The sequence below is a fragment of the Pimephales promelas genome, chromosome 23 (genome assembly GCF_988280905.1).
Source record: "Pimephales promelas chromosome 23, fPimPro1.hap1.1, whole genome shotgun sequence".
Taxonomy (NCBI): Eukaryota; Metazoa; Chordata; class Actinopteri; order Cypriniformes; family Leuciscidae; genus Pimephales; species Pimephales promelas.
This window is the reverse complement of record NC_142791.1, coordinates 27892857-27909447: the sequence shown is the minus strand read 5'-3', so window position 1 is coordinate 27909447 and position 16591 is coordinate 27892857. Positions and strand designations below refer to the sequence as shown.

Below are 16591 nucleotides of genomic sequence, written 5' to 3'. Positions count from 1 at the left end.
AGTTGAGAATGGAATACATTTCAGAGAATAAACTTTAAAGAGAATAAACTTTACATTCAATTAAAGCAATCATTCACTTGGCTCCATGTTGTTTGGAAAGTTTCAGTGACTAAAAAATCCCAGTGAAATGCCCCACAATCCCCTGGGATTATGTGTTAAAACTCCAGAACAAATGGTTTTTAGAAAGACCACGAACACGATGGTTCAGGTGGAGATATGAACATGTGACCAGTGTAACGAGCTCGTTAGCTCCACTCACCCGTCGTTGGAGCAGGTCAGAAACTCCTCTTTAATCTTGGGATGCCAGCAGCCGTCGTTCAGCATCGCTGTGTGACCCTGAGACAACGCAAAACACACAACACTTTATTTAGAAACAAAAAAATAAAAATAAAATCTGAGAAAATATCCAATAGTCATATTTTAAAGACATTTAATGTCAATTTCTTTTCTGCTCTTCATTTATTTGATAAAAAAAAACAGTAAAAATAGTGAAATATTATTCCAGTGTAAATCAGCTGTTTTCTATGTGAATATACAGTAAAGTGTAATTTATTCCTGTGATTTTCAGCATCATTACTCCAGTCTTCAGTGTCACATGATCCTTCAGAAATCACTCTAAGGGCCAAAACAAAGTTCACAGCTTATGAAAACCCCAAATTCAAAATTAGAATATAGTGAAAAGGTTTTCATAATCATCAAACTTATAACAAATAAAGGTTTGAAATATCTCACTTTACATGTAATGAGTCTATATAATATATTAGTTTCACCTTTTCAGTTGAATTAATTAAATAAATGAACTTTTCTCACCATATTCAAATTTTTCGAGTTTCATCGGTATAAGCTGCATTATTAAACGTAATAAAACACGATAATATATAAACACAGCCTAATAATAAATAAAATAATGTTCTGTCCTACATTCATTTCCAATTGAATATTCCTTCACATCACAGAAGTAAAGCATGTTGTGAATGTCGTTTCATGCCGACTTTAAAGAGTTAATTTGGACGCAGGAAATGAAAATCCATAATTGGATCAAAACACTATTATAAAGTCGTTCTCCGAGAATAAATAAAGCTGTCAGTGATTGTCTCTGATAATGAGCACATGTGGCACTGCTTACAGTGCATTATTAAAGCGTGCCATAACCCGCTGCATCATCACAAACATGCGGTGAATATCTGACCTTCACGCTGCCAAGGACACACTGGCCTCATCAGACGCAACTCGGCTTCACCACACACACACACACACACACAAACAGAGCAGATATTTGGCTCCGTCGTCTATTATTTGACCCCAGGAATCCATAAAGACGCTAAATATGAGGCGAAAGATGGTTCATTTTAGAGCGATTGATCAAAACCTCAACGACTGATGGCTAATGACACCTTCACACACTCATTATAATCACTGAAGCGGAAGTTAATAGTGTTGGAGAGACAGGAAACACACTGATCACATCTGTCGTTACGTCAACTGAAATAAAATGATTATAAATCTAAGCGAAAGTCTTAAGCTTGAAGCACTAAAATTATTAAAAACTAAAATAAAGCTAAATAGAAATATTAAAGGTACACTAATTGCTGCTTAATTATTATCAGTCCTCATTTATTGATTAATATAATCGATGTTGAAAACAGTTCATATTTTTGGGGAAACTGTGTCTATTCATCAAAGAATCCTGAAAAATGTATCAGTTCAAAAGAACAGCATTTAGAATCTTTTGTAACATTATAAATGTATTTACTGTCATTTTGATCATTTTAATGCATCCTTGATGAATAGTATTCTTTTTTTTTTCTTTTTTTACAAAATAAGTGTGTGACGGTTTCCAGAACGACTGTTTTCAATATTGATAATAATCATAAAGGTTTCTTGATCATCAGATCCTCATATTAGAGTGATTTCTGAAGGATCATGTGACACTGAAGACTGGAGTAATGATGCTGAACATTCAGGAATAAATTACACTTTACTATATACTCACATAGAAAACAGATGATTTATTTTATAATAATATTTCACTATTTTTACTGTATTTTTAATCAAATAAATGCAGCCTTAGTGAACAGAGAATACATTCAAAACCGTAATTATTCCAAACTTTTGACCGCTAACGATTAGGGATGGGCAACGATTAACCCTCAGGTGCTCTTCGTTTCGGAGTCACACTTGTTATCTTCTCGGTCAAAAGTGACCGGACACCTAAAAATGAAACTTTCTCCATCCTAGTAAAACCAATGCAATTTATTTGTGTTCTATAATATTTATTCTTTTTAATTTAGTATTTTGAGACAATTTAATTGAATTTATTAATATTTATGCAATATTTGTGGTTTATTTTTGCCATGGAAAAATATATATTTTTTTCTATATATATATATATATTATTTTTTTCAAAAAAAAATTAATGTAGTATTTTAGTTTAATATAGAGTCTAGGCCTTCAGAAAAAAAATATTTTTTGAAGAAAATTAGCACCATCTGGTTACAGTATAGAGAAAAAGCGTAGAATCATGGTGTAACCACTAGATGGCATGTACAGCTCTCTATGGAGAAGCATGTGAAGTCCCCAGCTGTTTATGAACACATTTTTTGTTGTTGTTGGTGGATTTGAATATATAATTGAAACAATCTCAAAAACTATTTCTTATTAAAAAAAATTGACAAAAAAACAAAAATTCACAATTTTTTTTTTTAATTTTTTACAATTTCCCATTCATTTCCTATGGGGTCATTTTTGACCAAAGACCACAAGTGTGACTATTTTTTTTAAGACCACTTAGCCTGCTCAGATCAAGACCTCAATTTTTTTGTGCGTTCACATACATAATGCCATAAAAGTCACCAAGTTTAGTAACATTGCGATGAAGATGTGATTTTTAAAAATTCAAAACAGAAAATTTTTCGGTCAGAAATGACCGAAGAGCACCTGAGGGTTAATCAAGATTAATCGCATCCAAAATAAAAGTTTGTATTTACATAATATATGTGCGTGTGGTGTGTATAATTAATTTGTATATATATATATATATATATATATATATATATACACACACACATGCATGTATATATTTAAGAAATATTTGCTTGTATATGAAGAGTTCAGATGCAAAAGCCTCTAAGTGCCATTTGAAATTTTCTTCTAAAATTATCATTTTTATCAAGCTTGTATATTTAAGTTCAGTAATTTCACTTAAATGGCAATGATAATTACCTATTAATTGTCATTTAAGTGAAATTACTGAACTTAAATATACAAGCTTGATAAAAATGGTCATTTTAGTAGAAAATTTCACTTTGGCACTTAGAGGCTTTTGCATCTGAACTCTTCATATATATATATATATATATATATTTACACATAATTAATATTATATATAAATATAAATATTTGATATATTAATAACACATTTTTCTTAAATATACACATACATGTGTGGGTATTTATATATACAAATTAATTATACACACTACACACACATATATTATGTAAACACAAACTTTTATTTTGGATGCGATTAATCACGATTAATCGCGATTAATCGTTGCCCATCCCTACGTAACGAAAAAAAAAGAATAATAATAACAAAAGCATTGATTAAAACTTAAACTAAAATCAAAATGAAAACAAAAAATATCACACAGTGTAATATTATGAAGTGTGTTCACATGTGGAAGTAATAGCTATGATAATAAACCAAACTGGATTCCGGTATGTCTGTAATGGACGTCCAAGTTGGCATCTTTAAACAGTAAAGCATGACACTGACAGTGATTGAAGAGAACATTATTTACACTCGACGCTGAGATGCACTCGCTAGGGAACATAAAGTACCGGACGAGGAGAGAAAACCCCAAAACAAACAAAGAACGAGGAATCGGTCTCTCTCGCAGTGACTATAGCATGCCGACACACTCCATTAGTGACGCGACGGTCATCGAGCCGCTTTAAACACACACTCACTCACACACACACACAGTGTGTCTGAGGACCAGGTGCAACATTCAGCATCTCTGATATAGTTCATCTACACCTCATTACATCCCAGTCAACAAACAGAGTCCAGATGCAGCAAACAAACACACACGGGAACTGCAGGATCACTGACACTAAAACCGTTACACACATCGGGTCTCATTCATGAAACACCAGCAGAACGACTTTTTGTGTAAATCAAGTGTAAAGTGGTTTTGCCGTAATTTTCGGATTCATTAAAATGTTTGTATTTTCCAAATGTTAGTTGGTACCAAAAAATCTTCCAGCCACGCGGGAATAGTGAGTTTAAAGGGATACTTCAGGATTTAGCATTAAGCTTTGTATTGGTAGGAAACCTGTAGTATTGTCCAATCACCGTGCTTTCCACCCTCATATCCCCCTGAGACGAGAGATTTATGTATTTTTTGTCTGTAAATGTTCTGTCCAGAGGCTAAAGACTACAGTCAGTAGTAGCATCTGTCCCGCATGTCCATAGAGGGAGGATCTCACTCACAGAATGACAGTGTCGGCCATCTTTTTTTGGAAGGTAAGCTAGCAGGCTCTTGTTCTGTGGAGAAAGCAGCCATGTTTTCTCGGACATGTCCGGCCGTCGATTTCCGGGATTCAGCTTTTGCTTTCTGCAGTCGCCATTGTACAGCTTTTGTTTCAATCTAACTGAATTCATTCCGAATGCTGAATCTGACTGTAGTGTTTACATGAACGCTAAACAAGTGAACGGTTGACGTGCGTTTTAAAGGGACACTATGCAGTTACTTTAGCTTAATTTAACAGCTTCAGAGTTATTGAAATGGTTATACGATTTCTTTCGGGTCGACCCCCCCGGTGCCTGCGAGCCGCCAGCCTCAGCATCAGGAAGTATCGCGTGATATCAGCTCTCGCGATGTAAAATATTCCTTTGCGGCAACACTGCACATATCCAGGAACAAGGTCGAGAAGGATGGAGTTTGTCACACTATCGTCATGGCGGAGCCGGCATATAAGATATTAGTTCTTCCTCTGGACCATTAAAGTTCATGGGGATATGTATTTAATCACGTGAAAATTCTCACCACTAACAACATATAGTAGATCTCATTAAACGACAAATTAAACACAATGTACTATTGTATACTACGTAACACGTCATGCCCTCCGTGAGTGGTATTTACGACAGTAACATTAAAAACAAGTACTCCACAGTTACTCTAGGGGTCGCTGTTTGACAAAAACAGCATTCTTGTCTGGTGCCCCTTTAACATTGCTAAGAAAATCCCCGCTTCCTCACCACAGTAAACATGACTTACGTCGTTCTCCCGCGGCCCTCAGCCTCAAACAAATCTAATTACCTAATAAACAAACCTAATTAAACCTAAAATGTATATTTTTTATTAGTTAAATGGCAAAAGCACAACAAAACAAATAAAAAGTAAAAAAATATAAACATAGAAGATATACAACTAAAATAACAGTTTTTTTTCTCAGTGTTACCTTAGTGTTGGCCATGTCCACGATATACTGATCGCCTTTGATGCACTCCAGAACCTGGAAGCCGTCGCGGTCCAGCACTTTAGCCTGAGAGTTTCCCGCCACAACCAGAATGGCATCACCAGTGACACTGTACTGCAGCGATCTGATCTGATGACTGGAAACACACACACACAGGTTCATTATTTTCAGTGAGTGAGAGAGTGAGAGTGAGTGAGAGAGTGCGTGAGTGAGTGAGAGAGTGAGTGAGTGAAAGAGTGAGAGAGAGAGTGAGTGAGAGTGAGAGAGAGTGAGTGTGTGAGTGAGAGAGTGAGAGAGAGCGAGAGTGAGTGAGAGAGTGAGTGAGTGAAAGAGTGAGAGAGAATGAGTGAGAGTGAGTGTGTGAGTGGGAGAGTGAGTGAGAGAGTGTGTGAGTGAAAGAGTGAGAGAGAGTGAGTGAGTGTGTGAGTGAGAGAGTGAGAGAGAGCGAGAGTGAGTGAGAGAGTGAGTGAGTGAAAGAGTGAGAGAGAATGAGTGAGAGTGAGTGTGTGAGTGGGAGAGTGAGTGAGAGAGTGTGTGAGTGAAAGAGTGAGAGAGAGTGAGTGTGTGTGTGTGTGTGAGAGAGTGAGTGAAAGAGTGAGTGAGTAAGTGCGTGAGTGAAAGAGTGAGAGAGAGCGAGAGTCATAATATTATTATTTTTTTGTAATCTAAATTAAATAAATGAGCCTTGTTTTAAAAACATTACAAATCTTACTGATCCCAAACTTTTGAATATGAACTTTTGATATGAACTTTTGAATATATATACATGTGTGTGTGTGTAAAACAGGACGATCCACATGAACACTGGAGTCAATGAACGAGCCGAGAAGCTTTGAGAACATTAGAGGTCCGGTTTCCCTCTCCGGGTCACTGGTTTATGGGCTCCACATGTGTTTTCTCTGGCCGTGTGTGTGTGTGTGAGAGAAGGGATGCCACCACAACTGGGTGGATGAATATGTTAATGTGGCATGGCATTTTACGAATCACACACACACGCAAGAGTGCTCAGGTTCAGCCTATTAGCTTCCAATATCTCGAGACAGTTGGGTTCCACTTAGCAGGACTTCAAAGAAAAACAAGAAGACAGGAACAAAAATACACGGCATCTGTGTGCAATCAGCTGATTGGGCTGGAGAACGAGGAGCTCATTCCTGACGGATGAGGTGTATCGGGGAGAGAGACAGGGATGAGCGCGCGTCTGATGGGCCGACTCACCACTCGCACGGCTGCAGCGACCGGAAGGCGTGCAGAGACGAGTCCATCCCGGCGAAATCCCAGAACTTCACGTCGTAGTCGAAGCTGCCGGTGATCAGACGAGCTCCCGACGGATCCAGCGCCAGAGCGGACACCTGTCGAGGCACGGGAGACCACATGCATTTACACAATTCATGTTCAGTAATGACAACAAAACTGAGTTTCTTTACATGTTTGAACTGAATTGAGTGACAAACTAAATTTGAAGTAAATTGAGTTTTATCAGATGGTCTTTTTTGCCATGAAACATCAGCTCGTATTTATTATTTACCAGTTAAACTGCACTAACACTATCGGATTAATACAAAACTGAGTTTCACTAGACTTTGAACTGAATTGAGTTACAAACTAAATCTGAACTGAGTTGAGATTCATTAGATGGTCTTTTTGGGGGGTTTAAAACAATTAATATTCATTAATATTGTCAATTTGACAGCACTCACACTATCGGATAAGAACAAAATTGAGTTTCTTTAGATGTTTGAACTGAATTGAGTGACAAACTAAATTTGAACTGAATTGAGATTCATTAGATTGTCTTTTTTGGGGTTTAAAAGATTTGATATTGAGTAATATTATCGATTTGACGGCACTCACACTTTCAGATCAGAACAAAACGAGTTCATTTAGATGTTTGAACTGAATTGAGTGAAGAACAAAATTTGAACTAAATTGAGTTTCATTAGATGGTCTTTTTTGCCATGAAACATCAGGTCATATTTATTATTTACCAATTAAACTGCACTAACACTATCGGATTAATACAAAACTGAGTTTCACTAGATGTTTGAACTGAATTGAGTTACAAACTAAATTTGAACTGAATTGAGATTCATCAGATGGTCTTTTTCGGGGCTTTAAAACAATTAATATTCATTAATATTGTCAATTTGACAGCACTCACACTATCAGATCAGAAAAAACGAGTTAATTTAGATGTTTGAACTGAATTAAATGATGAACCAAATTTGAACTAAATTGAGTTTCATTAGATGGTCTATTTTGCCATGAAACATCAGTTTATATTTATTATTTACCAATTAAACTGCACTAACACTATCGGATTAATACAAAACTGAGTTTCACTAGACTTTGAACTGAATTGAGTTACAAACTAAATCTGAACTGAGTTGAGATTCATTAGATGGTCTTTTTGGGGGGTTTAAAACAATTAATATTCATTAATATTGTCAATTTGACAGCACTCACACTATCGGATAAGAACAAAATTGAGTTTCTTTAGATGTTTGAACTGAATTGAGTGACAAACTAAATTTGAACTGAATTGAGATTCATTAGATTGTCTTTTTTGGGGTTTAAAAGATTTGATATTGAGTAATATTATCGATTTGACGGCACTCACACTTTCAGATCAGAACAAAACGAGTTCATTTAGATGTTTGAACTGAATTGAGTGAAGAACAAAATTTGAACTAAATTGAGTTTCATTAGATGGTCTTTTTTGCCATGAAACATCAGGTCATATTTATTATTTACCAATTAAACTGCACTAACACTATCGGATTAATACAAAACTGAGTTTCACTAGATGTTTGAACTGAATTGAGTTACAAACTAAATTTGAACTGAATTGAGATTCATCAGATGGTCTTTTTCGGGGCTTTAAAACAATTAATATTCATTAATATTGTCAATTTGACAGCACTCACACTATCAGATCAGAAAAAACGAGTTAATTTAGATGTTTGAACTGAATTAAATGATGAACCAAATTTGAACTAAATTGAGTTTCATTAGATGGTCTATTTTGCCATGAAACATCAGTTTATATTTATTATTTACCAATTAAACTGCACTAACACTATCGGATTAATACAAAACTGAGTTTCACTAGACTTTGAACTGAATTGAGTTACAAACTAAATCTGAACTGAGTTGAGATTCATTAGATGGTCTTTTTGGGGGGTTTAAAACAATTAATATTCATTAATATTGTCAATTTGACAGCACTCACACTATCGGATAAGAACAAAATTGAGTTTCTTTAGATGTTTGAACTGAATTGAGTGACAAACTAAATTTGAACTGAATTGAGATTCATTAGATTGTCTTTTTTGGGGTTTAAAAGATTTGATATTGAGTAATATTATCGATTTGACGGCACTCACACTTTCAGATCAGAACAAAACGAGTTCATTTAGATGTTTGAACTGAATTGAGTGAAGAACAAAATTTGAACTAAATTGAGTTTCATTAGATGGTCTTTTTTGCCATCAGGTCATATTTATTATTTACCAATTAAACTGCACTAACACTATCGGATTAATACAAAACTGAGTTTCACTAGATGTTTGAACTGAATTGAGTTACAAACTAAATTTGAACTGAATTGAGATTCATCAGATGGTCTTTTTCGGGGCTTTAAAACAATTAATATTCATTAATATTGTCAATTTGACAGCACTCACACTATCAGATCAGAAAAAACGAGTTAATTTAGATGTTTGAACTGAATTAAATGATGAACCAAATTTGAACTAAATTGAGTTTCATTAGATGGTCTATTTTGCCATGAAACATCAGTTTATATTTATTATTTACCAATTAAACTGCACTAACACTATCGGATTAATACAAAACTGAGTTTCACTAGACTTTGAACTGAATTGAGTTACAAACTAAATCTGAACTGAGTTGAGATTCATTAGATGGTCTTTTTGGGGGGTTTAAAACAATTAATATTCATTAATATTGTCAATTTGACAGCACTCACACTATCGGATAAGAACAAAATTGAGTTTCTTTAGATGTTTGAACTGAATTGAGTGACAAACTAAATTTGAACTGAATTGAGATTCATTAGATTGTCTTTTTTGGGGTTTAAAAGATTTGATATTGAGTAATATTATCGATTTGACGGCACTCACACTTTCAGATCAGAACAAAACGAGTTCATTTAGATGTTTGAACTGAATTGAGTGAAGAACAAAATTTGAACTAAATTGAGTTTCATTAGATGGTCTTTTTTGCCATGAAACATCAGGTCATATTTATTATTTACCAATTAAACTGCACTAACACTATCGGATTAATACAAAACTGAGTTTCACTAGATGTTTGAACTGAATTGAGTTACAAACTAAATTTGAACTGAATTGAGATTCATCAGATGGTCTTTTTCGGGGCTTTAAAACAATTAATATTCATTAATATTGTCAATTTGACAGCACTCACACTATCAGATCAGAAAAAACGAGTTAATTTAGATGTTTGAACTGAATTAAATGATGAACCAAATTTGAACTAAATTGAGTTTCATTAGATGGTCTATTTTGCCATGAAACATCAGTTTATATTTATTATTTACCAATTAAACTGCACTAACACTATCGGATTAATACAAAACTGAGTTTCACTAGACTTTGAACTGAATTGAGTTACAAACTAAATCTGAACTGAGTTGAGATTCATTAGATGGTCTTTTTGGGGGGTTTAAAACAATTAATATTCATTAATATTGTCAATTTGACAGCACTCACACTATCGGATAAGAACAAAATTGAGTTTCTTTAGATGTTTGAACTGAATTGAGTGACAAACTAAATTTGAACTGAATTGAGATTCATTAGATTGTCTTTTTTGGGGTTTAAAAGATTTGATATTGAGTAATATTATCGATTTGACGGCACTCACACTTTCAGATCAGAACAAAACGAGTTCATTTAGATGTTTGAACTGAATTGAGTGAAGAACAAAATTTGAACTAAATTGAGTTTCATTAGATGGTCTTTTTTGCCATGAAACATCAGGTCATATTTATTATTTACCAATTAAACTGCACTAACACTATCGGATTAATACAAAACTGAGTTTCACTAGATGTTTGAACTGAATTGAGTTACAAACTAAATTTGAACTGAATTGAGATTCATCAGATGGTCTTTTTCGGGGCTTTAAAACAATTAATATTCATTAATATTGTCAATTTGACAGCACTCACACTATCAGATCAGAAAAAACGAGTTAATTTAGATGTTTGAACTGAATTAAATGATGAACCAAATTTGAACTAAATTGAGTTTCATTAGATGGTCTATTTTGCCATGAAACATCAGTTTATATTTATTATTTACCAATTAAACTGCACTAACACTATCGGATTAATACAAAACTGAGTTTCACTAGACTTTGAACTGAATTGAGTTACAAACTAAATCTGAACTGAGTTGAGATTCATTAGATGGTCTTTTTGGGGGGTTTAAAACAATTAATATTCATTAATATTGTCAATTTGACAGCACTCACACTATCGGATAAGAACAAAATTGAGTTTCTTTAGATGTTTGAACTGAATTGAGTGACAAACTAAATTTGAACTGAATTGAGATTCATTAGATTGTCTTTTTTGGGGTTTAAAAGATTTGATATTGAGTAATATTATCGATTTGACGGCACTCACACTTTCAGATCAGAACAAAACGAGTTCATTTAGATGTTTGAACTGAATTGAGTGAAGAACAAAATTTGAACTAAATTGAGTTTCATTAGATGGTCTTTTTTGCCATGAAACATCAGGTCATATTTATTATTTACCAATTAAACTACACTAACACTATCAGATTAATACAAACCTGAGTTTCACTAGATGTTTGAACTGAATTGAGTTACAAACTAAATTTGAACTGAATTGAGATTCATTAGATGGTCTTTTTCGGGGGTTTAAAACAATTAATATTCATTAATATTGTCAATTTGACAGCACTCACACTATCAGATCAGAACAAAATTGAGTTTCTTTAGATCTTTGAACTGAATTGAGTTACAAACTAAATTTGAACTGAATTGAGATTCATTAGATTGGCTTTTTTGGGGTTTAAAATATTTAATATTGAGTCGATTTGACGGCACTTACACTATCAGATGAGAAAACGTGATGAGCTCATTTAGTTTGAACTGAATTAAATGATGAACCAAATCTGAACTAAATTGAGTTTTATTACATGTTTGTTTTTGTGGCATGAAATAACAATTAATATGAATAATTGAGCAATATTTAACATTTAAACTGCACTGACACTATCAGATGAGAACAAAATTAAATTACAAACAGATGTTTGAACTGAATTGAGTGACAAACAAAACTTGAACTGAATTGAGTTTCACTGGGGGGTTAAAAGGCAATTAATATTCAGTAATTTGATCGATTCAAATGCACTGATACTATGGGATGAGAACTGAATTTTGAACTACAGCTGAATCGATGAATCCAATGTTGTCGAACTGAATTATATCAACATTGAAAACTGAATAATGACACTTATCTTCTGTAGAGCTGAAATTGGGATCATAATTGATGAATTTTTCAACATTAGCACTCATTTTCCTGTTTATTTCTGTGAAGCGGCTTTGAAACAATCTGTAAAATGTATCAGTATAATAAAACTATGGATGAGTTTTAACTCTGAGCTCATGCCTGAGTCAGATTATATAATCCTCACAAATCCCAACTAGCGTTCAGGAGCAAACGAGTGGACTTACGGATTTAGAGCCGTGCTGAAGCGTGATCTCATGAGTGTCCGGGATCTTCTTCACTGGATTCTGTTTCAGAAAGAGAGAAAGAAAGAACTTCAGCAACTTTTAAAGCCCATGTTCATCTCTCTTTAGTGTGTAATGTTGCTGAAAAAGGTCCAGTTCTTCTCTATATCAGTGTTTCTGAACTCCTGAAACGCCTCCATTGTAGTCTTGAGTTTCTTCCGGGAACAAACACGTCACAATATTCCTCATTATGATAATTAATATGCAGAATAAAGGGGCGGGGCCTGGTTGAGTTAGTTAGTAGTGTGTTAAACTGGTGGTTATGGTAAGAGCGGGACATTTCCCAAACACACTCGACCAATCACAACACACTGATCCAGCCGACCAATCAGATCACAGTGTGCTTTTCAGAAGGAGGGGCTTCATAGAGACAGGAAGTAAACAGAGCGTTACTGACAGACTGGGAAGAGAGGAGCCGCAACAATGGAGAATATGAGGAGAATAATCAACATTCAAGCAGGAAAACCTGTTCTAGTAGAGCCTGACAACAACATCAAGACAGTAAAAGGGCATGTAGGTCCCCTTTAATTCAGGATACGGTTCACTTTTTATTTCTTTTAGTGCAAAACACACTGCTAAAAGCGCTCACAGTGGGATTGTTCTCGAATGAAACAGACGCAGGTCTGTGTGATTTGTGGCATTGGCTGATTAAGGCTCGAACAAAACTCGCACGGCACACCTGGGCCTGATGGGATACATTAAGTGGAGTACAGAGACATCACCGGGGCGGCCCGACACCAGAACACATCTATCAAAACCGGCCCACAGCGGCCCTCAAACACCACAGGCCTGGGGAAGAGGAGGCCTGCACACTGTCAAAGAGAGCAAGACATTTACTACAGACCGAGAGAGAGAGAGACAGAGAGAGAGAGAGAACATGAAAACATTTACCAGGTCATATTTCATCCTAAAATGTAAAAAGTTAGAGAGAAACCAAAGAAAATGAAGCAAATTTTTATCCTCATTAAATTATATATATATATAACCACTACCGGTCAAAAGTTTTAGATCAGTAAGATTTTTTATGCTTTTAAATGAAGTCTCTTCTCCTCACCAAGGCTGTTTTATTTGATGAAAAAAAATGACAAACAGTAATATTGTGAAATATTATGACAATTTAAAATGATTGTTTTCTATTTTAATATATTTTAAAATTTAATTTGAAAGCTGAATTTTCAACATCATTACTGTTGCTGATTACACATCAGTTTTCAGTGTCACATGATCCTTCAGAAATCATTCTAATATGAGGATTTTATGCTCAAAAAACATAAATTATTATTTTCAATGTTGAAAACAGTCGTGTGCTACCCCCCCCCAAAAAAAAAAATTCTATGATGAATAGAAATTTCAAAAGAACAGCATTTATTTAAAATATAATCTTTTCTAACATTATGAATGTCTTTACTGTAACTTTTGATCAATTTTAACTCATCCTTGATGAATAAAAGTATTTTCTAATTTCTTTCCCCAAAAATAAAAAATATATTCTTACTGACCCCAAACTTTTGAATGGTAGTGATTAATGTTACAAAAGCTTTCCATTTCAGATCATGCTTATTTTAAGCATAACTTAAAGGGTTAGTTCACCCAAAAATGAAAATTCTGTCAGTATTTACTCACCCTCATGTTGTTCCAAACCTCTATGTGTTTATTTGTTCTGCTGAACACAAAGGAAGATATCTGGAAGAATGTTTTAATCAAACAGATCTCATTCCCCATTGACTAACATTGTAGGAAAAAATACATAGTATGTTAGTCAATGGGGAATGAGATCTGTTTGATTAAAACATTCTTCCAGATATCTTCCTTTGTGTTCAGCAGAACAAATAAACACATAGAGGTTTGGAACAACATGAGGGTGAGTAAATACTGACAGAATTTTCATTTTTGGGTGAACTAACCCTTTAAAGCCACTAGAAGACATTGACATAATATTTATTTTTTACAACAAATAAAAAATAAATATAATTTGTATAATTTATTATAGTATACGCTATAAAGTATATATGTATTATGTATTTTTATACTTTAATTATTTGTATTTTAATATATATATATATATATATATATATATACAGTATATATATATATATATATATATATATATATATATATATATGTTTTTTTAAATAAATATTTTTGCATAAAATTACATTTGAGATAAAATTTGTTTTTACCTAAAATATCATTTTATTTTATATTATATGCTATTTACTATATTATATAGTAATATTTTATTTTATAGTATTCTTTTCATTTTACAGTGAAACATGACCTAGATGTATTCTTCAGAGAGGTTCCACGAGTTTCATCCAAACTCAACAGAGACGTCTAAGGTCAATGATGGGAGAAGAGAGTCTTTAGAGAAGAAACCAAAAGACAAGCTTCACACAGTCTTGAGTCTTCCATATTTCCAGGAATGATAATGGCAGTGTGGCCCTCTAGTGGCGCAACTGACACATTACAAAGACACTGCATGTCACTGAGATCATACTCATCATACATCTCATCATATCTCATACATCACTCATGTATCACTCGTCATGTATCGCGTCATATCACTCACTTGTCAAGTGAGGAGAGCAAAATAAAGTAAACTGTGACATATTATAGCCAAATATTCTTCATACAGTGACTAACAGTGATAATGTGGGACCAAATATGATTCCTCCACTTTGAGCTGATGATGTTTTGCTGAAGTGTGTTTTCTGCTCTTTTTCCACACACACTGAACAACATGAAGCATTGCTTGGTCACTGGTTGAGCTAAACTGGTATTATCTAATTGTGGAGTTCAATTGAACAGATATTCAACATAATTCATGTGTGAGAGTCCAACAGAACCAGTCGAATATCCACTGAGTTCTGCTCATGTTTATCACCATTATCTAAACTATAGCGGATACACTGATAATGTGAGAAATGTTGAAGGTGTCTGAATACACTTTGGTTTGACTGTAAATAATATAAACTAACCATTGAATATGTTCATGGGAGTAAAAAGATGAAAAATACACTTACATCATCATCATCATCATCTTCATCATCATCATCATCATCGCTGTCAGCGTTGCTGCGCTTGTATCCGGGTGGAAGTGGAGGCCCAACAACTTCATCATCATCATCATCATCCTCTTCTTCCTCCTGGGGAGGCAGCGGTGGGCCGATGACATCAGAGTCACTGTCACTGTCAGCTTCCTGTTTCCTGTTCACACAAACACAGGAGAGACTCACGGTGACTGAGCTGAAAGGGATAATTCACCCAAAAATGAAAATTAGTGCATGATTTACTCACCCTGAAGTCATCCTAGATGTGTATGACATTCTTCTTTCAGACGAATACAATCAGAGTTATATTAAACATGTCCTGGGCTGGCTCTTCCAACCTTTATAATGGCAGTTAATGACAATTTCTGTTTTGAAGTCCATAATAGAAGTGCATCTATCCATCATAAAAGTGCATGTATCCATCATAAAAGTGCATCTATCCATTGTAAAAGTGAATATATCCATCATAAAAGTGCATCTATCCATAAAAGTGCATCTGTCCATCATAAAAGTGCATCTATCCATCATAAAAGTGCATCTGTCCATCATAAAAGTCTATGTATCCATCATAAAAGTGCATCTATCCATCATAAAAGTGCATCCGTCCATCATAAAAGTTTATCTATCCATCATAAAAGTGCATCTATCCATCATAAAAGTCCATGTATCCATCATAAAAGTGCATCTATACATCATAAAAGTGCATCTGTCCATCATAAAAGTGCATCTATCATCATAAAAGTGCATCTATCCATCATACAAGTGAATGTCCATCATAAAAGTCCATCTATCATCATAAAAGTGCATCTATATATCATAAAAGTTCATCTATCATCATAAAAGTGCATCTGTCCATCATAAAAGTGCATCTATCCATCATACAAGTGAATGTCCATCATAAAAGTCCATCTATCATCATAAAAGTGCATCATAAAAGTTCATCTATCATCATAAAAGTGCATCTATCATCATAAAAGTGCATCTATCCATCAAAAAAGTGAATCTGTCCATCATAAAAGTCCATCTATCATCATAAAAGTGCATCTGTCCATAATAAAAGTGCGTCTATCCATCATAAAAAGTGCATCTATATATCATAAAAGTTCATCTATCATCATAAAAGTGCATCTATTCATCACAAAAGTACATCTGTCCATCATAAAAGTGTGTCTATCCATCATAAAAGTGAATCTGTCCATCATAAAAGTGAATCTGTCCATCATAAAAGTGCATCTATCATC

At 34.1% G+C, this 16591-nt stretch overlaps 1 protein-coding gene across 2 annotated transcripts in view; it reads right to left on the bottom strand.

Moving 5' to 3' along the window:
* wdr70 (WD repeat domain 70) overlaps positions 1-16591 on the bottom strand; it is an 83214-nt gene that overhangs the window by 64856 nt on the left and 1767 nt on the right. The window contains exons 5-9 of one of the 2 annotated variants that reach the window (XM_089126326.1): positions 15324-15507; positions 12244-12303; positions 6706-6839; positions 5473-5626; positions 260-336 (exon numbers count right to left, since the gene is read on the bottom strand). In XM_089126326.1, coding sequence (XP_088982452.1) covers positions 260-336; positions 5473-5626; positions 6706-6839; positions 12244-12303; positions 15324-15507 — 609 coding nt within the window. The remainder of the gene's footprint in view (positions 1-259; positions 337-5472; positions 5627-6705; positions 6840-12243; positions 12304-15323; positions 15508-16591) is intronic. The other variant, XM_089126327.1, reaches the window with a different exon arrangement.